Source organism: Coffea eugenioides, chromosome 2 (genome assembly GCF_003713205.1).
Source record: "Coffea eugenioides isolate CCC68of chromosome 2, Ceug_1.0, whole genome shotgun sequence".
Classification (NCBI taxonomy): Eukaryota; Viridiplantae; Streptophyta; class Magnoliopsida; order Gentianales; family Rubiaceae; genus Coffea; species Coffea eugenioides.
Window position 1 is genome coordinate 69077357 of NC_040036.1, and position 23411 is coordinate 69100767.

The 23411-nt window shown below is 36.9% G+C and overlaps 1 protein-coding gene across 1 annotated transcript; it reads left to right on the top strand.

The window, feature by feature from the left end:
* Positions 1-7801: 7801 nt before the first annotated feature.
* Positions 7802-8428, top strand: LOC113760107. Its single transcript, XM_027302678.1, has 2 exons — positions 7802-8063; positions 8178-8428. Exons 1-2 carry the CDS (start codon positions 7802-7804, stop codon positions 8426-8428), a joined length of 513 nt encoding a protein of 170 aa, XP_027158479.1.
* Positions 8429-23411: the final 14983 nt, after the last annotated feature.

The following is a 23411-nucleotide window of genomic DNA, read 5'->3' on the forward strand; positions in this document are numbered from 1 at the left end:
CTTCTGTAATCGCCATATACTCTGCCTCCGTTGTAGACAAAGCCACCATTGACTGCAAAGTAGACTTCCAACTAACTGGTGCCTTAGCAAACGTGAACAAGTAGTCAGTTGTAGAACGTCGCTTATCCAAATCACCTGCATAGTCAGAAGTAGACAAGAAGCAAATACGATCACTGTGTGTATTTGCGCAAGTTACGAGATGATTCCTACATCTACTTACTCTTGTATATTGATGATATACTAATAGCGTCAAAGAGCCAAGTTGAAATTGACAAAATAAAAGTTCAGTTGAGTAAAGAGTTCGAGATGAAGGATTTGGGAAAAACCAAGAAGATTCTCGGCATGGAGATAAGTAGCGATAGAACAAGAGGCAAACTTTATCTGACACAAGCAATATTTGAACAAAGTACTACAACGTTTTGGTATGAATGAAAATTCAAAACCTGTAAGTACTCCGCCTGCTCCTCATTTGAAACTTAGCAGCATATTATCTCCAAAGATGGATGAAAAGCGAGTATACATGGCGAAAGTCCCGTATGCTAATGCAGTTGGTAGCTTGTTGTATGCAATAGTGTGTATGAGACCCGAAATTTCACTGGCAGTTGGTGTGGTAAGCAGGTTTATGCATGATCCTGGCAATGGTCATTGGCAAACTGTGAAATGGATTTTACGGTATATCCAAAATACCATAGATACTGGATTAGTATTTGAGTAGGATAAATCACTTGGTCAATGTGTAGTTGGATATTTTGATTCTGACTATGCGGGTGATTTGGATAAGCGACGTTCTACAACTGGCTACTTGTTCACGTTTGTTAAGCCGTCAGTTAGTTGGAAGTCTACTTTGCAGTCAACGGTGACTTTGTCTACAACGGAGGCAGAGTATATGGCGATTACAAAAGCTGTGATGGAGGCAATTTGGCTTCAAGGATTGCTTGAAGACTTGGGAGTTGGTCAAAAACACATTGACGTGTTTTGTGACAGTTAGAGTGCTATTCACTTAGCAAAGAACCAGGTCTTGCACGCAAGAACGAAGCACATTGATATTCGCTATCACTTTGTGCGGGAAATTCTCGAAGAAGATGAGATTTTTCTCTAGAAAATTCGAACTACGGAGAATCTTGCAGATATGCTGACCAAGGTGGTTACAAGGTCCAAGTTTGAACATTGTTTAGACTTGATCAATATCCTGCACATTTGAGTTGGAGCCTAAGGGTGCAAATTTTGGAAGCACCGCAAGGACCGTTTGATTTTTTGGGTAAGGAGATTTGTATTTTTGGGTGGGATTAGAAATTATGCCAAGGTGAAAATTTGTTGAATTCAAAGCCTCAATTGATGACTTTTCCAAGCCAAAGTTGTGAAATTTTTTGGCACAATTCTAATCCTACATCGGTAGGATTATGAGATAAGAGAGGTTTTGAGAAGTTATAAATAACTTCATCTCTTCTCAATTCAAATGTATCAAAAATAAAAGAATTACACCAAAAAGGATTTTGTAATTCTTTTGAAATTCTTTCTTTTGCTAAATTATAGGAGCAGGCTGCTTGAGTGGTGCTCGGATATTAGGCAAAATTTGCCGAACTCCATTATCAATTTTTCGGGTGCGTTCTTTTCTTATCTCTTTTATTTATTCCGCACTTATTTAGTAGTTTCTTTTCTATTGAAGTATAGTATTTAATATAAAAGAAACTACTAAATAAGTGCTGGAGGGAAACAATCGTGTTCTCAACACTCGTGTGAAAGTGTCATGGAGGGAAACAATCTCTGGGTTAGAGAGAATTTGTGTTCTAGCAGCATCAAGCTCAATTGATAATCCTGCAAGAAAACTCATTACAACCATTTGTTCCCGTTGAGACTGTTGAGTTTTTACATCAGTACTAAAAGGAATGAGAGAATTCAATTTCTCACATACTCGTTTAAAATCCATAAAATATTCTGTAAGGAATCTCTGCTATTTTTTCGGACGATAAAATTCCTTGCAAACATCATATATATGATTTAAATTACCCTTACCAGAATACAAGAAAGCCAAATAATCCATAAGATCTTTAACAAACTCACAATGATTGATGAGACTGACTATCTCATTATCAATAGAGTTTCGGATCTGCAAAAATAGTTTTGCATTTCCTTTAGCCAAACCTTTTTTTCTTTCCCATCAACAAGTGGGTCATCAGTGAGATGATCATCTCTATCAATGCTGCGCAGATATATCCGAATAGTTTTACTCCAATTCAAAAAAAAATTTCCACTTAGTTTGTGTTCAGTAATCTTTCAAGTTGTAGGAATAACATCAGAATGTTTTCATCTCTCTACTACTACCTTTCATATCTGCCATTATAATTCACACAAGAAAGAATTAAAAGTGATTCAATAGGGTGACGTCAAAAAGCAAACTGATAACAAAGCCTAAAATTCTGATACCATGAAAACTAAGAAGAAAGGGAGAGAAAATATTCTTCTTCATATTCCATTGGATACACAGTGTACAAATATATACACAAGTATAATCTAATTTAGATCCTAAAATCATGCTAATCTAAATCAATTTATTACCTAATTAATATCTGATACTATAATCAAAGCAAATCAAATCAAATCTTTACTAATATCTACAATATCAAATCTTTCTATAATATCATATCACATATATTCAACACTTACATTCTCCTCTTTAGCAATTGCAAATGCAAAGGGAAAGACATGATTAGCAGCATCCAAACTATAAGCAATATAAATCTTCTCCTTATATTTTTTGTATTGATGTGTCTCATCTACACAAATCACTGGTCTACAGTGGACGAACCCATCACATTTGCGAAATTTGACTCCAAGAGTCCAAGAGTCCCAAATCACTTTTGACTCCAAATCACTTTTGATGTGTCTCATTTTCATAAAAAAAATTTTGAAAACCTGTAAGTACTCCAAATAATTTTTTCAAAACCTGTAAGTACTCCGCCTGCTCCTCATTTGAAACTTAGCAGCATATTATCTCCAAAGACGGATGAAAAACGAGTATACATGGCGAAAGTCCCGTATGCTAATGCAGTTGGTAGCTTGTTGTATGCAATGGTGTGTACGAGACCCGAAATTTCACAGGCAATTGGTGTGGTAAGCAGGTTTATGCATAATCCTGGCAATGGTCATTGGCAAGTTGTGAAATGAATTTTACGGTATATCCAAAATACCGTAGATGTTGGATTAGTATTTGAGTAGGATAAATCACTTGGTCAATGTGTAGTTGGATATTTTGATTCTGACTATGCAAGTAATTTGGATAAGCGACGTTCTACAACTGGCTACTTGTTCACGTTTGCTAAGACGCCAGTTAGTTGGAAGTCTACTTTGCAGTCAACGGGGACTTTGTCTACAACGGAAGCAGAGTATATGGCGATTACAGAAGCTGTGAAAGAGACAATTTGGCTTCAAGGATTGCTTGAAGACTTGGAAGTTGGTCAAAAACACATTGACGTGTTTTGTGACAGTTAGAGTACTATTCACTTAGCAAAGAACCAGATCTTGCACGCAAGAACGAAGCACATTGTTAATCGCTATCACTTTGTGCAGGAAATTCTCGAAGAAGAGGAGATTTTTCTCCAGCAAATTCGGACTACGGAGAATCTTACAGATATGCTGACCAAGGTGGTTACAAGGTCCAAATTTGAACATTGTTTACACTTGATCAATATCCTGCACATTTGAGTTGGAGCCTAAAGGCGCAAATTTTGGAAGCACCACAAGGACCGTTTGATTTTTTGGGTGAGAAGATTTGTATTTTTGGGTGGGATTAGAAATTATGCCAATGTGAAAATTTGTTGAATTCAAAGCCTCAATTGATGACTTTTCCAAGCCAAAGTTGTGGAATTTTTTTGGCACAATTCTAATCCCACATCGGTAGGATTATGAGATAGGAGAGGTTTTGAGAAGTTATAAATAACTTCATCTCTTCTCAATTCAAATGTACCAAAAATAAAAGAATTACACCAAAAAGGATATTGTAATTCTTTTGAAATTCTTTCTTCTAAATTATAGGAGCAGGCTGCTTGATTGGTGCTCGGAGATTAAGCAAAATTTGTCGAACTCCGTTATCAATTTTTCAGGTGCGTTCTTTCCTTATCTCTTTTATTTATTCCGCACTTATTTTGTAATTCTTTTCTATTGAAGTATAGTATTCAATATATTTGTTGGGTTTATTTGTAGTGTTTTATACAATTCATTTGGGTGTATTTTCTTATTCGTGTGTACGTAATATTTATGTATACACGGGTCTAGTTGTGATAATATACCGTGCACGTAAATTCTGTCTAGGAGACTGGGTTTTAAGTGGGATCGCTTGTGACCCCTCCAGCCTGTTCTGGGAATTTACTTGGAATGGTAATTCTGTCTAAGGAGATTGTTTCGACGATCTTTCTTGGGAATTATTGAATCGATTTAATCACTAGTTGTATTTTTGAGTGGGAATAAAGGTCATCCATGTAGTGCATGTCAAAGAGAACCATGCGTGACCTTTCTCTAGTCACATTTGCTGTTTTAATTAAGTCATTGTAATAAGGGCTTAATGGTCCATAACCTTGCTTTATTTATCTAAGGGATGACCTCATAAGGTTCGGTCAAACCCACAATTCTTAGTCTTATGGAAATAGTCAAGCCTACAATTCTTAGTTTTAGTCAAATCCACAATTCTAGACTAGTTCCACATTATTTAGTTTTTCATCTCTATGTAAGGCTATAAATAGCCCACACTTCCAACGATTTTAGGCATGCAATCAATAAATTAGATTTTGAGAGTTTTTTTGGTTTCTCTAAGGCTTCTTGAATACCTTAGAATTTCTCTAGGTGTTCGTGACTTATCAATCTAGAATCGCACTAGGTTGTGGCGTCCTCTACCATTATACCAAGGTTCGTTAACCACGTAATTAACGGGTTGAGGTCATCCGCTCCAAATTTGGTATCCTCTTGTCGATCCTGAAGCTAATCTTTTACGGGTTTCGTCACAAGGTTGGCAACGTTCGTATCAGTTGGTAATCAGAGTTAGTTAAGAGGTATCACGTTATATCCCTTTATTTATTTCCTTTTCGAGTCAAGTTGTCCAAAATTCTGTTTTTGTGTTCTAAGTTTGCTATCCGTAATTTCCAGATTTGTTGCATCGTGTTCTTGCATTATTTTTCCAGATTTGTCGCATCATAAACTTGCGTCTAGTTGTTGTTAATTGCTGTGGTTAGCCTTGTTTGGTCCAGCCTTTTTTTTTGTGTTCTTGTTGTTTAAAATACAAAAAAAATATAGCCGGCTGACGTTATGAAATTCTTGAAAATCTGTCTTGATCAAAACTTGGGTTTCTTGAAGTTCTCGATTGTTTAAAACCACAATCTTGAAGTTTTTGGAACTTTAGTTGGGATTCTTGAAGCCAACCAAAATCTGTTTTGATCAAAACTTGGATTTCTTGAAGTTTTTTATTGTTTAAAATCACAATCTTGAAGTTCTTGAAACATTAGTTGGGATTCTTGAAAGCCTCCAGAATTGACCATTGATAAGAAGAACATTAAGCCATGAAATTTGACTCTTGAAAACCAACCTTCCTAAGCCACGAAATTTGACTCTTGAAAGGTTTCAAATTTGACCATTGATTGTGATAAATGCCCCCCTAAAAGCTAACCATCGAATATTGATGTCTAAGAGGCCCCAAGTCAAGTCAATTTTTTTTTTCAGCTTATTCAAGTCAAATTTTCCAACCCATTCAAAGTCAAATTTTCCAACCCGTTCAAGTCAAATTCTAGTTTCCAAAAATAACCAAATCAGTTCCAATCTTGATCTTGACCTTAGAATTCGTGGGAACCAGCAAATAGGAAGACTAATCCTTGTTCCAAAGGATTAAGGAAGAAAAGTCAGCCTTAGGTTTCTAAAACAGTCCCATCGCAACACAAATTCGTTTTCCATTCGGATTCCATCTTTGCAACCGTTAGGGAATTTCTGTCCAATCATTAATTCTGGAAATTTTCGTGCATCATTAGGTCAGTTTTAAGTGTCATTCTGAATCTTCTAAGTGTCCATTTACCTACCAAAACACTGACCAGAAATGCACCAACCAGCAGCTCAAAATTTCAGTTTTGGGTAGAGTTTTGTCTAGGATCCTTAAAATTCAAACTTTGAGTCATTCATTGAGTCGTGGTCAGTCCCTTCATCTTTTATTATAATCTTGTGACCCTGGTTGGTAAGTCGATCCACACTAAAAGGAGTTCTAACTTCTTCGAGGAGTTGACCGAGGAGCCTTGAAAACACCTTGGTGAGTTCATTAGAGTGTTCAAACACGAGAGCGAGAGTAAACACGTGAGGAAGTGTGCGAGATAAACTTTGCTTCTTTCCATTATTATTCTTTTTTACCCTATACTTCACCATAGCTAACGAGGGGGGAGCAAATTCCCAAGCTTTTGATCTTAAACTTTTCACAGAAGCAATCAAAGGCGAATTGGAACGCATGATGGACCAAAAACTTGAACTGATACACCAACGCATTGACAGCTTAGAGTTGTCTCATGGAAGCTCCAAAGGCAGCCGTGGAAAGGCTTATGCACATGAGTCTAGCGACTCTAACTCAGACAACAACTATGAGCACAAGCAAAGTAGGTCCAAGCGTGATGCTAGACTTTCAAATGACCACTAAGGACGATCAGACCCCAATGCCTACTTAGAGTGGGAGAAGCGGATTGAACTTGTCTTCGACTGCAATAGTTACTCGGAAGAGCAAAAGGTCAAGTTGGCCGTGGCCGAATTCACCGACTACGCCGTTGTGTGGTAGGATCAACTCTCTACTAGTCGAAGGAGGAGTCGTGAACTTACCATACAAACTTGGACGGAGCTAAGACGACTAATGAGGAAGCGTTTGGTACCAAATCACTACTACCGTGACTTGTATCAAAAGCTTCAAACCCTCAACCAAGGAGTACGAAGTGTCGAGGACTATCACAAGGAAATGGAAATACTCATGCTACGGGCAGACATCATGGAGGATCGAGAAGCAACAATGGCACGCTTTTTGAACGGATTAAGGCCCGAAATCACTGATCAAGTGGAGTTACACCACTATGTGGAACTTGGGGACTTGGTGGAGAAGGCCATCAAGATTGAAAGGAGGATTAAGAGGAGGGGTTCGACTCGGAGTTACTCCAACTTTTTACCCTCTTATCCCCGAACTACACCACCAAAGAAAGAGGATAAAGGGTCGAGTAATTCCACCCCTTCAAGACCGAGGCCGGATATGACTAAGTAGGAGTCTAAGACAATACCAAAGACTGCCATTGAGTCGAGCATGGAGCGAAATCGAGATACTAAATGGTTCAAATGCCAAGGCCGAGGGCATATTGCTAGCCAATGCCCGAACCAATGCACTATGATCATCTTACTCAATGGTGAGTTTCTCATCGATGATGAAGATGAGAAGGAGGAGTTGCCATCCCTTGAGGAAGAAGAGGAAGCATTGCCCGTCGATGAACGAGTTGGACTCGTTGTCAGGCGAGCCTTAGCAACTCAAGTGAAAGCCGCCGACCATGCACAAGGGGAGAATATTTTCTACACCCGTTGCTATATCAAAGGCAATGTATATAGTTTGATCATAGATGGAGGTAGTTGTGCTAACGTCGCTAGCGCCTTGATGGTGAAAAAACTAGCACTACCCACTCTACGACATCCAACACCTTATCGTTTGCAATGGTTGAACGATAGCGGGGATGTTCGTGTGACCAAGCAAGTCCAAGTATCTTTCTGAATTGGAAAGTATGAAGACGTGGTGTTATGCGACGTGGTCCCTATGCAAGCATGTCACATATTATTGGGGAGATCATGGCAATTTGACAAGGGAATTACATTCGATGGCATTACCAATAAATACTCCTTCAAGCAAGGCGAGAAGAGAATTGTGCTTGTGCCACTCATTCCTATCCAAGTTCGTGAAAATCAAGAAAGCCTGATCAAGGAGAGTGAGCTTGAGAATGAGAAGAAAAAAATAGAAAAAGCTGAGAGCTCAACAGAAAATGATAAGGCCGAGAAAATTGAGAGGAAAAAGACATATGGTGAGCCGGCCAAAATTGAAAAGAGAGAGAAAAGGCAAAATCTATTGATAAAAACCAATGTAGTAAGAAAAATTTTGAGTGTTAATACACCCATCTTTGTACTTTTGTGCAAAGAGGTGTTGGTTGTTACAAGTGATCTTATTAACACTCTACCATCTAGTATTGCCTCTCTTTTGCAGGATTATGAGGATGTCTTCCCCGATGAGATTCCAAATGGACTACCACCAATAAGGAAAATTGAGCATCAAATTGACTTGGTTCCAAGTGCCCTACTTCCTAACAGACCAGCCTACAAAATGGGACCAGATAAGACAAAGGAACTCCAACGCCAAATCGAAGAGTTTCTAACAAAGGGATGGGCATGAGAAAGTTTGAGCCCATGTGCGATTCCCGTCATCTTGGTGCCTAAAAAGGATGGAAGTTGGCTAATGTGCACTGACTGTAGGGCCGTTAATGCAATAACGGTAAAATATCGTCACCCTATTCCTAGACTTGATGATATGTTAGATGAGCTATATGGTGCTGTGATTTGCACTAAAATTGATCTAAAAAGCAGTTATCATCAAATTAGGATGAAAGAGGGGGATGAATGGAAAACGGCCTTTAAAACCAAACATGACTTATACGAGTGGTTAGTTATGCCATTTGGACTAACTAATGCACCTAGTACGTTCATGAGATTGATGAACCATGTACTTCTCCATTCCTTGAAAAATTTGTAGTTGTGTATTTTGACGATATCCCGATTTATAGTAGGAGCCTAGATGAACATGTGAAACTTGTTCTTGATGTATTTCGAAGGGAAAAACTCTATGCTAACCTTAAGAAATGCTTTTTTGTACTGATCAACTTGTCTTCTTAGACTTTGTTGTGAGTAAACAGGGAATCAAAGTGGATAAGGAGAAGGTTAAAGCAATTCGAGAATGACCTACTCCAAGCACGGTGGGTGGGGTATGCAGCTTCCATGGTCTTGCTAGTTTTTATAGACAATTTGTTAAAGATTTTACTACTATTGCTGCACCTGTAATTGCTGTAATTAAGAAAAATGAGCCATTTGTGTGGGGTGATGCTCAAGAACGTGCTTTTCAAATACTTAAACATCAACTCACACACGCACCACTACTTGCATTGCCATGCTTTGACAAAATGTTTAAAATAGAGTGTGATGCATTTGGGGTGGGTATTGGAGCTGTTCTAATGCAATAGGGCAAACCAATTGCATACTTTAGTGAAAAACTCAATGGGACAGTTTTGAACTATTTCACTTATGATAAGGAGTTGTACTTCTTAATCCGTGCTTTAGAAACTTGGTAACATTACTTGAGACCAAGGGAATTTGTCATACACACTGACCATGAGTCGCTTAAACACATTAAGTCACAACACAAGTTGAATAAGCGTCATGTTAGGTGGATTGCATTTATTGAAATCTTCCCTTATGTGATTAAGTACAAAGTGGCGAAAACTAATGTTGTTGCTGATGCATTATCACGCCGGTACTCTTTGCTCACTCAACTTGATGCAAGGTTGTTAGGATTTGAATTAGTTAAAGAGTTATACACCAATGACCCAGATTTCTCAGGTATTTATGACTCTTGTGGTTCAACAACTCAAGGTAAATTCTACATCCTTGATGGATTTCTTTTCTACTTCAATCAACTGTGTATACCTAACTGCTCTATTCACTCTTTACTTGTTAAGGAAGCACACGGAGGTGGCTTGATGGGACACTTTGGCGTGGCTAAAACCTTAGCTACCTTCAAGAGCACTTCCATTGGCTAAGGATGAAGCGAGATGTGGAATGAATGGTGGCTAAATGCATCACGCTGTAGCTATTTTCTTTTTTATTTTATCCTGCTTTCTCAATTCATGACTATACAAAACAGAACATACAGCATCTAAAGACACATTCTCCTTTCCATGAAGTAACGTAGTTTCCAAATGTTCAAATTCATCAGGAAGGGATGATAACAACATCAAAGCCAAATCTTCATTTTCAAATTTTACATCTAAATTTAACAGGTCTGCTACTAACTGATTAAACAGTGATGTGTTCATTCATAGTAGTACCTGGTTGGTAATCAAATCGGAACAATCTTTTCTTCATTAGGAGTTTATTCGGACCACTCTTCTTCAGAAATTTCTCCTCCAATGCCCTCCACAATTTCCATGCAGAAGTCTCGTTCTTGAAAGCCTATTTTTGCTCTCTGGACAAATACGATCGAATAGTTCCGCATGCGAACCAATTTATATTACTCCACTCCTTCTCTTCTATGTCATCTGATTTCTTTTCTTCAATGGCAATGTCAAGACCCTGTTGGAAAAGGGAGTCTAAGACTTCCCCTTGTCACATGCCGAAATGGCCAGTACCGTCAAATATCTCCACCGCTAGTTTCGAACTTGACATTGGAGTCCTCGGCCATGTAGACGAGGAAACCGATGCCTCGGATGTAATTCTTGACGTGAAATTGTCAGATGCCATTACAGACTCAAATGATAGTATTCAATATAACAAACTACAAACAAACCAAAGGACGAACCTTCGGCTCTGATACCACAATATGTCTCCCATGCGGGAGTGATTCTTTGAATTTGAAGAACTTGATGGTGGAGTTGTGTACATGGAAAATGACAATCCATGTAAAACAGGTGGGATATGTTCAATCAAGCTGCGTAATCATGATGGATCCACTAGAATATTGAAGGATGTTCGGTACGTGCCAAATTTAAAGAAGAATCTCACCTCCTTGGGACTCTTGGAACTCTCACAATTGCGAAAGAGGAGAATGTAAGTGTTGAAGATATGTGATATGATATTATAGAAAGATTTGATATTGTAGATATTAGTAAAGATTAGATTAGATTTGCTTTGATTATAGTATCAGATATTAATTAGGTAATAAATTGATTTAGATTAGTATGATTTTAGGATCTAAATTAGGTTATACTTGTGTATATATTTGTACACTGTGTAGTCCAAAGGAATATGAAGAAGAATATTTTCTCTCCCTTTCTTCTTAGTTTTCATGGTATCAGAATTTTAGGCTTTGTTATCAATTAGCTTTTTGACGTCACCCTATTGAATCACTTTTAATTCTTTCTTGTGTGAATTATAATGGCAGATATGAAAGATAGTAGTAGAGAGATGAAAACAGTAATTTCTGATATTATTCCTATAACTTGAAAGATTACTGAACACAAATTGAGTGGAAAAAGAGGACAACGTGGTTTTATGTTTTTAATTGTAACTATATTGTGACCATTTTGCCCTTGATATGGGTAAAATTGGCAATTCAAAAAATGACATATTCTTTTAACACCAAACCCTACTCACACTTTATATATAGACTAGCTATCGAGACACACTCGATACATGTGCAACTCGTCCAAAAATATTACTAGTTCTTTAAATACAATTTTTGGCTGCAAATTTAGGTGTAAAGAAAAGTAAATTAAGTTGTGAAATGTTGGGTTTTCACTTCTCTCGTGATGATATGAAGGAGCATATAAAATGATATTGGCCCTGTCTCAGTTTCAGCAGTTATTTCTTGAGTTCTTCAAGTTAAAAGTTGTGCAAGTCAAATTTGTTACCAGGCTCATGCATTCTGCAAGTCAGTTCTGCTTGATGGGTCCATAAATCTCCTCCTCTCAACAAATCAATAACCTTTCTAAAGTATTTGCTCCCATAATCAGTACCAATCTAAAACTCCATATTCTCAAGTAACTGGATCTTAGAAGTTAAAACAGTACAAACTTCTGGAATGTCTTCTATTTACATTCATAGTAAGCGTTAAAAGGTAAAATATACAGATTGCAAATGGTTGCACACAAAAGGCAGCACAGGTCTTGCGAAAAAGACATACACCACTTGAAAATTATCTAGTAGGAGAATGGGGAGTCAGTCAAACTACTAGCAGGATGGACCTAAAACAATCACAGAGCTTAAACTAGATGTTGCTGAGTTTATTAAATTCCTTTCACCTTATTGGCTATGAGATTGGATAGTAAATACCTAATGTTGCTAATTCAGTTCAAGTGCTTGCCTTTCTTCTTTCCCTTTAAAGATGTGGAATTCCATTGAAAAAAAAATACCTAAGTAGTAAATTTTTTTACTTATTTTTTTTCAAAACCTGACTTATTAAAAAGCCCACGATATAATTAGTGCATATTCATACCACATTTAAAGTGCCATAAATATTTTAATCATGTACACAAACTCTCATATGAGAACAACAACATTGTACAATTGTACATCAAAGCCTTTAACAAAATAAATTAATAGTGGATGATTGGGTCAGCCATTATCCAATAACTATCTATACCTCAGTTTCAATGCTATGCTGTAGGAAACAATGCTAACAGCCAGAAGGAAGAAGCAATATTAGGTGAATAAAGAGCTCAAAAGCACAGGTTAAATTGCTTACACTACAAGTTAAACTAGTTTCCCAACAGTACACAAGTGAAGAGCTTAAAAACAGATTCAAGGCCATAAACTTATCAAGATAAGCGCAACAGGCAAATGTCTAAATATATAATAATAGACGAATGCCATCAAGTATATTTGCAGAAGTGAGAAGCTTTTATCATTTCAGCTGGTATATATGATGGAGCTTTCCCTGCCAGTCCAGTCCAAATAAGAATGCTAAGTTGTAACTTGTAAATCAATAATTATCAAATGGATGTCTTAAGTCAAACACTGAGGTAGAAAATTTCAGATAACCCTGTCAAGTATTAGAGCTGATAGCAAATACAAGATGTTGGATATGTCAAAACACAGCTGGCATGGTGCAACTCATGATTCAAAAAAAAAAAATTCCCTAGTCAGCCATGGAAGAGATTATATTCTCCTTTTACAGGATATTATCATCAGAAAAGTACTTGGAGAACAAGATAATTTACCCATCAGAGTGCAAATCAACTGTTGAACTTGTCATTTCTTTTATGTTCAAGATTCCACTAGTATAATACTATTAGCTTGCTAGTAATGGCTACCATACAGAAAGCATTAATGGGCAATTTGCAGAAACAAGAAGAAAGGAAAGATTTTTGCAATGGAGTCTGCTGACTACAAAACGTTTACACCCCATCTCCAACAGGAAACAACAAAACAATACAAAATAACCAAAGTCCACAAGGTGGTAGGAATCTTTTACTGGCACAAGATGCTAAAATGTCAACAATGAAGTTAATACTTCATACGCCTTTTCTATCTCTTTGCACAAGGTGTAAAATGGAAAAAAAATACAAGTAACAAGGAACCATAGCATGGCCTAAAGTAAACAATTCGAAACAACTGAAAGCCTTTATTTGAATAAGGACAAGTGTCCTAGAACTCTTAAAAAAAATTCCTAAAATTCATCATCATACAAACTTTTGTATTTTTAAGTTTGTGGTTCTTAGGGGAAAAAATTCTTTTTTGTGGTTCTTGGGAAAAAGCACACACTTTGACTCTTTTGTCCACGAATTTTCAGTTTTATCAATTATTTGTCATCTTTGTGGAATGTAAAGACTATTAGCCATTTGAATTGTCCTTTTTGCCTTTTAAACCTCAAACAAGAGAGGATGCCAAAATTTTTCTTCAATGCCTATCCTCTCCTCTCTCCTTTTCTTACCTACAAACAGAAAACTAACATTTTTTAAATAGCTAGGGAAAGCTATTGAAATCCGCCCCCATTAAAGTGTAGCTAGGAAAGAAAAATAACTTTCCTCCAAGTACTAATTAGAATAGAAAAATATAAAAGAAAAAGGAAAACTTTATCTGAAAGCAGGTATTGTCCGCATAAAAAATTGTCCAGACCATACACAGTTGTAGCTACCAATTACAACACAGAATTCTTGAATACTAAATGTTGTTCTAGAAGACAACTTGCACAACTGATCTTCAGTGCTTAAAGAAGTCAAATTACAAGGCAATTTCTGTTTCTGATAGTTCCATCAAGGTTATGCTTCACTACTGCTTATAAATCCAACGTATGGCTTTTACAAATATAGCTCAAAGTTGCTGTCATGGATTTAATTAATACTTATACTAAGAGTTGGTAGGAATTAGCTATGTAATTAGTCTAAGAATACAGCTATGTAATTAGTCTAAGATAGCTGCTGTAATTAGTCTAAGAATACAGCTATATATAGTCTGTAATTACAGACTATATACAGCTGTACATGGCTGACCATTTAACCTAGTTACTTGTATAAATAGATCAATGAAATATATGGAATATAGACTTTTTAGCATAATTAATAACTTGGTATCAGAGCATTGGGGTTTTTCCTTGCTCTCCTCTTTTCTGAAAATTCCAGCCATTCTTTCAATAGCCCACACTGCTGAAATTTCTTCTCTAAAACACTAATCACATCACAATATGTCAACCAAACCTGATGTCTAATCTCCCCCTGAAGAGAAACCGCAGACATATGTCCAGAAAAATAAGACTCATTTTCACAAAATTGAACATCCATAGACACATAGTAGGTTCTTGTAGGAGGATGAAAACATTTATATCCCTTTTGTGAATTAGAATAGCCAAGGAAAACACATTTGATAGCACGAGGATCAAGTTTATCTCTATGATGAGAATGAACATGAACATAGCATACACAACTAAAAATCTTTGGACAAATATTAAGAGCAGAAGGAATAGAATGAAATTTAGATAACATTCTCAAAGGGGTTTGGAAATCAATAACCTTAGCAGGCATTCGATTAATGAGAAAAACAGCAGCCATAATAGGTTCAGCCCAAAAATGTTTTGGAACATGCATAGTAAAACATAAGGCTCGTGCTACTTCAAGAAAGTGACGATTTTTCCGTTCTGCTGGGGTGTGTAAACACAAGTGGTTTGATGAAGAATGCCATGTTGTATCATAAAATCAGCAAGAGATCGATTCACAAATTCACGACTATTATCAGCTCACAAACCCCAATGCTCTGATTAAACCCCAATGTCTATATTTCATATATTTCATTGATCTATTTATACAAGTAACTAGGTTAAATGGTCAGCCATGTACAGCTGTATATAGTCTGTAATTACAGACTATATACAGCTGTATTCTTAGACTAATTACAGCAGCTATCTTAGACTAATTACATAGCTAATTCCTACCAACTCTCCCCCTCAAGTTGGGGCATAGATATCACAAATGCCCAACTTGGATAGAGATGCATTGAATAAGTTACTAGTAACAGCATGAGTCATAATATCAACTGATCTGAACTTCTAGTATAGGGAATTTCAATTGTCCCGGAATCAAGATTATCTTTGATGTAGTTCCTATCAATTTCAACATGCTTTGTCCGATCATGTTGAACAGGATTATTTGCAATCTTAATGGCTGCCATATTATCACAAAATAATACCATAGGACCTTTTGGACCAAACCCAATCTCCTTTAAGAGAATTTTCAGCCAAGAGAGTTCTGTGATAGCATGATGCATAGCTCGATATTCAGCCTCTGCACTAGATAATGAAACCACGTTCTATTTTTTACTTTTCCAAGACACCAAGTTGCCTCCAACAAAAGCCAAATATCCAGAAGTTGATTTTCTATCTAACTTGCTACCAGTAAAATCAGAGTCTGTATATCCAACAACATCAAAATGTTCGTGTTTGGAGAATAAGACACATTTTCCTGGAGCTGATTTCAAGTAAGCCAAGATTCGATTAACAGCATTCATGTGTTGATCACTTGGATTGTGCATAAACTGGCTAATAACACTGACTGCATATGCTAAATCTGGCCTGGTATAAGTTAAATAGATTAGTCTACCCACAATCCTTTGATATCTTTCCTTGTTTGTTGGAATCTGATCAGAAAAGAAGGCTAGGCCATGATTCACTTCAATCGGAGTATCTATCGGCTCACACGCAGACATACCAGTTTCAGCTAGGAGTTCCAATGTATACTTCCTTTGGGAAAGGAAGAGTCCTTGCTTAGACCGTGATACTTCAATGCCAAGAAAATATTTACGAGTCCCCAAATCTTTAATCTCAAATTCTTTGGCCAAGTAGTTTCGAAGGTTCTCTATTTCTTCTTTGTTATTACCTGTTACAATCATATCATCAACATAGACAAGAAGCACGGTAATATCATTGTAGTTACGTTTATAGAACAGCGTGTGATCAGCTGAAGCTTGCTTGAATCCATACTCCTCCATGGCATGACTCAATCTTCCAAACCATGCCCTTGGTGATTGTTTTAATCCATACAATGCCTTTTTCAGTCTGCATACCTTTCCTTCTTCTAGTGTAAACCCTTGAGGAGGATCCATGAAAACTTCCTCAGTCAACTCACCATAAAGAAAGGCATTCTTCACATCAAATTGTCGTAGAGGCCAGTCTAAATTAACTGCAAGTGACAATATAACTCGAACAGTGTTCATTTTGGCAACCGGTGCAAATGTCTCTTGATAGTCAATACCATAGGTTTGAGTGTAGCCTTTTGCAACCAGTCTAGCTTTGTATCTTTCAACTGCCCCATCAGACTTGTGTTTGACATTGAATACCCATTTACACCCTACGGTCTTCTTTCCCATTGGTAACTCAACCATTTCCCAAGTAGAATTCTTTTGGAGAGCCATCATTTCTTCTACCATTGCATTTTTCCACTTAGGATCATCAAGGGCTTCCTGAAAATGACTAGGAACATATACAGAAGACAACTGAAGAGCAAATGTCAAGTTAGCCTTAGACAAACGGAGATAGGATATAAAATCAGAAATTGGATAAGAAACATTGGAAGCTTTTGAAAAACCAAGTCTATCATGTTCTTTTCGTTCACGAAGAGGATATCTTCTATTCTGATCAATATTAGGATATGAGTCGAGACTTTCAGAAGAAGTACATACCTTAGTGTCAATCTTGGAAGATTCATTCGATAGCATGGTAGTATCAACAAGGGAGGTACAAGAATCAGGAGGCATAACAGTGGTATCTTTTGTTCTCCTAGAATATCCTTTCTCAAAGAGATGAGCGGGTCTCTCACTATTAGTTTCAATTTTATTTTCCTGACCATCATCTAAAACTAAGGATTCCCCGTTTTCCTTTGCATTCTCTATACCTGAGATCCGAATCCTTTTTTCTCCTAGCCATTGTTCTTCCTCTTCTCTACTTTTAATCTCCCCCTGAAGAGGAACCGCAGACATATGTCCAGAAAAATAAGACTCATTTTCACAAAATTGAACATCCATAGACACATAGTAGGTTCTTGTAGGAGGATGAAAATATTTATATCCCTTTTGTGAATTAGAATAGCCAAGGAAAACACATTTGATAGCACAAGGATCAAGTTTATCTCTATGATGAGAATGAACATGAACATAGCATACACAACCAAAAACCTTTGGACAAATATTAAGAGTAGAAGGAATAGAATTAAATTTAGATAACATTCTCAAAGGGGTTTGGAAATCAATAACCTTAGCAGGCATTCGATTAATGAGGAAAACAGCAGCCATAATAGCTTCAATCTAAAAATGTTTTGGAACATGCATAGTAAAACGTAAGGCTCGTGCTACTTCAAGAAAGTGACGATTTTTCCGTTCTGCTGTGCCATTCTGCTGGGGTGTGTAAACACAAGTGGTTTGATGAAGAATGCCATGTTGTATCATAAAATCTGCAAGAGATCGATTCACAAATTCACGACCATTATCAGAATGAAAAACCTTAATTTTAGTGTTGAATTGAGTAAGAATCATGTTATAAAACTGAGGAATAATATGACAAACATCACTCTTAGATTTCATCAAATATACCCAACTGACTCTAGTACAGTCATCAATAAAAGATACAAAATATTTATGTCCTGAAAGTACCGTCAAATGTCTCAACCGTCAAATGTACCGTCAAATGTCTCAACCGCCACCTTCAAACTTGACATTGGAATTCTCGACCATCTGGACGAGGAAGCCGATGCCCCAGATATAATTCTTGACGTGAAATTGTTTGATGCCATTACAGACTCAAAAATAGTATTCAATATAACAAACTACAAACAAGCCAAAGGACGAACCTTCGGCTCTGATACCACTTGTTGGGGAAATCGGGTAATTTTCCACTCAAAAATACAACTAGTGATTAAACCGATTCAGTAATTCCCAGGAAAGATCGTCGAAACAATCTCCTTAGACAAAATTACCATTCCAAGTAAATTCCCAGGAAAGGCTGGAGGGGTCACAAGCGGTCCCACTTAAAACCCAGTCTCCTAGACAGAACTTACGTGCACGGTGTATTATCACAACTATACCCGTGTATACATAAATAATACGTACACACGAATAAGAAAAATACACCCAAATGAACCGTATAAAACACTACAAATATACCCGACAAATATAGACAGATATATTGAATACTATACTACAATAGAAAAGAAACTAATAAATAAATACGGAACAAATAAAAGAGATAATGAAAAAACGCACCCGAAAAATTGATAACGGAGTTCGGCCAATTTTGCCTACTCTCCGAGCACCACTCAAGTAGCCTACTTTTTTAATTTAGGAGAGAAGAAAGAATACAAAGAATTACAAAATCCTTATGGGTAATTCTTTGTTGTTCTTGGTACCATTCAATTGGAAGGATTGAGAGATTATTTATAGCTCTCAAATCCTTCACCAATTCATGAACCTATCGATGTGGGATGAATATTTCTGCCACCAAAATCCACAATTGTGAGCTGTGAAAAAATTGTCAAAGTCCACAATTGTGGCTTTGATTCAACAAATATATTTGTCGGGTATATTTGTAGTGTTTTATACGATTCATTTGGGTGTATTTTTCTTATTTGTGTGTACGTATTATTTATGTATACACGGGTATAGTTGTGATAATACACCGTACACGTAACTTCTGTCTAGGAGACTGGATTTTAAGTGGGACCGCTTGTGACCCCAAAATCGGTTTAATCAGAGCATTGGGGTTTTTCCTTGCTCTCCTCTTCTCTGAAAATTCCAGCCATTCTTTCAATAGCCCACACTGCTGAAATTTCTTCTCTAAAACACTAATCACATCACAATATGTCAACCAAACCTGATGTTGAATCTCCTAACAGCAAGAATCTCTCCACTCTAACCATACAAGATGCTTTTTCTTCCATCCACATTAAATTGGATGGCACTAATTATCGAGTTTGGTCCAAGATTTTGGAGATGCATATTGCTGGAAGAAAAAAAAAGGGCTATATTAATGGAAAAAAAGCTGCACCAGCAGTATATGATTCAAGTTATGATGAATGGGAAGCTGAAGATTCTCTTGTCAAATCTTGGCTCATTAATTCAATGAGTGATAATCTGATATCTCACTTTGTACAATGCGGCACATCAAAGGAAGTTTGGGATGCTGTAAAAAGAAGTTACCTTGATGTATCAGATTCCTCTGAAGTTTATGAGCTAATGAAGAAGACTTTTCATTTACAACAAGATGGTCGGCCTCTAGCAGAATATTACAACGAATTAAACTCAACCTTTATGGAGCTCGATTATCGACGGCCCAATGACATGACATGTGCTGCTGATATGAAAAAATATAGAAATCGTATTGCCGAAGATCGAGTTTATATTTTTCTTGCTGGGCTTGATAATAAGTTAGATCAAGTTCGCAGCCGTGTTCTAGGTACTTCTCCTTTACCAAGATTAGAAGAAGTCTACTCCATGGTTCGTCGAGAACTACAGAGACAAGTTGCCATGAGAGCAGCATCACACTTTGAGGCTTCAGCTCTAACTGTTCAAAAGAGCACTCCTATTACCATTAATGGAAATTCTACAGCCTCTCAGTCTCGATTTTGCACCTACTGCAATAAGAATACACATACAATTGATGTTTGTTGGAAGAAGCATGGCTATCCAGAATGGTATAAACTTAAGCAAGTTGAGAGGAAAAATAAAAAATTTGCTCATAATACTGTTGCTCAAAATGTTGCTATAGACACTACTCCATCTTCTGCTTCTCATGTGTCTCGGGCATCTTCTCAAGAAGGTATTTTTGGTTTGTCCGTTATTTCTGCTCATCCTAGCACTTGGATTATTGATTCAGGGGCTACTGATCACATGACTAGTAACTCTTCTATCATTGACTCTCTTACATCTCCACCTGTGAAGTCTGTACAGGTTGCTAATGGAAATTTTACACCAATCATAGCCGCTGGAAATGTGTCTCTTTCACCAAAGTTTTCTATGTCCTCTGTTTTACTTGCACCTAAACTCTCAAATAATCTCCTCGCCATTAGTAAAATAACAAAGCATCTTAACTGTTCTGTCATTTTTCACTCTACTCATTGTGTTTTTCAGGATAATCTTACGAAGATGACGATTGGCATTGGTAAGGAGAGGGATGGTTTATATTACTGGGAAGACAATCAAGGCATAACAATATCTACTCGAGGTCTTCAAACAATGTTTTTCATGTGTTTATACTGATGTGTGGGGTCCTTTCTCAACTACTTCTACTTCAGGACATAAATATTTTGTATCTTTTATTGATGACTGTACTAGAGTCAGTTGGGTATATTTGATGAAATCTAAGAGTGATGTTTGTCATATTATTCCTCAGTTTTATAACATGATTCTTACTCAATTCAACACTAAAATTAAGGTTTTTCATTCTGATAATGGTCGTGAATTTGTGAATCGATCTCTTGCTGATTTTATGATACAACATGGCATTCTTCATCAAACCACTTGTGTTTACACACCCCAGCAGAATGGTACAGCAGAACGGAAAAATCGTCACTTTCTTGAAGTAGCACGAGCCTTATGTTTTACTATGCATGTTCCAAAACATTTTTGGGCTGAAGCTATTATGGCTGCTGTTTTCCTCATTAATCGAATGGCTGCTGTTTTCCTCATTAATCGAATGCCTGCTAAGGTTATTGATTTCCAAACCCCTTTGAGAATGTTATCTAAATTTTATTCTATTCCTTCTGCTCTTAATATTTGTCCAAAGGTTTTTGGTTGTGTATGCTATGTTCATGTTCATTCTCATCATAGAGATAAACTTGATCCTCGTGCTATCAAATGTGTTTTCCTTGGCTATTCTAATTCACAAAAGGGATATAAATGTTTTCATCCTCCTACAAGAACCTACTATGTGTCTATGGATGTTCAATTTTGTGAAAATGAGTCTTATTTTTCTGGACATATGTCTGCGGTTCCTCTTCAGGGGGAGATTAAAAGTAGAGAAGAGGAAGAACAATGGCTAGGAGAAAAAAGGATTTGGATCTCAGGTATAGAGAATGCAAAGGAAAACGGGGAATCCTTAGTTTTAGATGATGGTCAGGAAAATAAAATTGAAACTAATAGTGAGAGACCCGCTCATCTCTTTGAGAAAGGATATTCTAGGAGAACAAAAGATACCACTGTTATGCCTCCTGATTCTTGTACCTCCCTTATTGATAGTACCTCCCTTGTTGATACTACCATGCTATCGAATGAATCTTCCAAGATTGACACTAAGGTATGTACTTCTTCTGAAAGTCTCGACTCATATCCTAATATTGATCAGAACAGAAGATATCCTCTTGGTGAATGAAAAGAACCTGATAGACTTGGTTTTTCAAAAGCTTCCAATGTTTCTTATCCAATTTTTGATTTTATATCCTATCACCGTTTGTCTAAGGCTAACTTGACATTTGCTCTTCAGTTGTCTTCTGTATATATTCCTAGTCATTTTCAGGAAGCCCTTGATGATCCTAAGTGAAAAAATGCAATGGTAGAAGAAATGATGGCTCTCCAAAAGAATTCTACTTGGAAAATGGTTGAGTTACCAATGGGAAAGAAGACCGTAGGGTGTAAATGGGTATTCAATGTCAAACACAAGTCTGATGGGGCAGTTGAAAGATACAAAGCTAGACTAGTTGCAAAAGGCTACACTCAAACCTATGGTATTGACTATCAAGAGACATTTGCACCGGTTGCCAAAATGAACACTGTTCGAGTCATATTGTCACTTGCAGTTAATTTAAACTGGCCTCTACGACAATTTGATGTGAAGAATGCCTTTCTTCATGGTGAGTTGACTGAGGAAGTTTTCATGGATCCTCCTCAAGGGTTTACACTAGAAGAAGGAAAGGTATGCAGACTGAAAAAGGCATTGTATGGATTAAAACAATCACCAAGGACATGGTTTGGAAGATTGAGTCATGCCATGGAGGAGTATGGATTCAAGCAAGTTTCAGCAGATCACACGCTGTTCTATAAACGTAACTACAATGATATTACCGTACTTCTTGTCTATGTTGATGATATGATTGTAACAGGTAATAACAAAGAAGAAATAGAGAACCTTCGAAGCTACTTGGCCAAAGAATTAGAGATTAAAGATTTGAGGACTCTTAAATATTTTCTTGGCATTGAAGTATCACGATCTAAGCAAGGACTCTTCCTTTTCCAAAGGAAGTATACATTGGAACTCCTAGCTGAAACTGGTATGTCTGCGTGTGAGTCGATAGATACTCCGATTGAAGTGAATCATGGCCTAGCCTTCTTTTCTGATCAGATTCCAACATACAAGGAAAGATATCAAAGGATCGTGGGTAGACTAATCTATTTAACTCATACCAGGCCAGATTTAGCATATGCAGTCAGTGTTATTAACCAGTTTATGCACAATCTAAGTGATCAACACATGAATGCTGTTAATCGAATCTTGGCTTACTTGAAATCAGCTCCAGGAAAAGGTGTCTTATTCTCCAAACACGAACATTTTGATGTTGTTGGATATACAGACTCTGATTTTGCTGGTAGCAAGTTAGATAGAAAATCAACTTCTGGATATTTGGCTTTTGTTGGAGGCAACTTGGTGTCTTGGAAAAGTAAAAAACAGAACGTGGTTTCATTATCTAGTGCAGAGGCTGAATATCGAGCTATGCATCATGTTATCACAGAACTCTCTTGGCTGAAAATTCTCTTAAAGGAGATTGGGTTTGGTCCAAAAGGTCCTATGGTATTATTTTGTGATAATATGGCAGCCATTAAGATTGCAAATAATCCTGTTCAACATGATCGGACAAAGCATGTTGAAATTGATAGGAACTACATCAAAGATAATCTTGATTCCGGGACAATTGAAATTCTCTATACTAGAAGTTCAGATCAGTTGGCTGATATTATGACTCATGCTGTTACTAGTAACTTATTCAATGCATCTCTATCCAAGTTGGGCATTTGTGATATCTATGCCCCAACTTGAGGGGGATAGTTGGTAGGAATTAGCTATGTAATTAGTCTAAGATAACTGCTGTAATTAGTCTAAGAATACAGCTGTATATAGTCTGTAATTACAGACTATATACAGCTGTACATGGCTGACCATTTAATCTAGTTACTTGTATAAATAGATCAATGAAATATAT

Coding starts and splice junctions, on each gene's coding strand:
- LOC113760107 (XM_027302678.1), top strand. CDS start 7,802: ATGCAAGCATGTCACATATTATTGGGGAGATCATGGCAATTTGACAAG. Junction 8,064..8,177: donor TGAGAGGAAAAAGACATATG/GTGAGCCGGCCA, acceptor TTTTGTGCAAAG/AGGTGTTGGTTGTTACAAGT.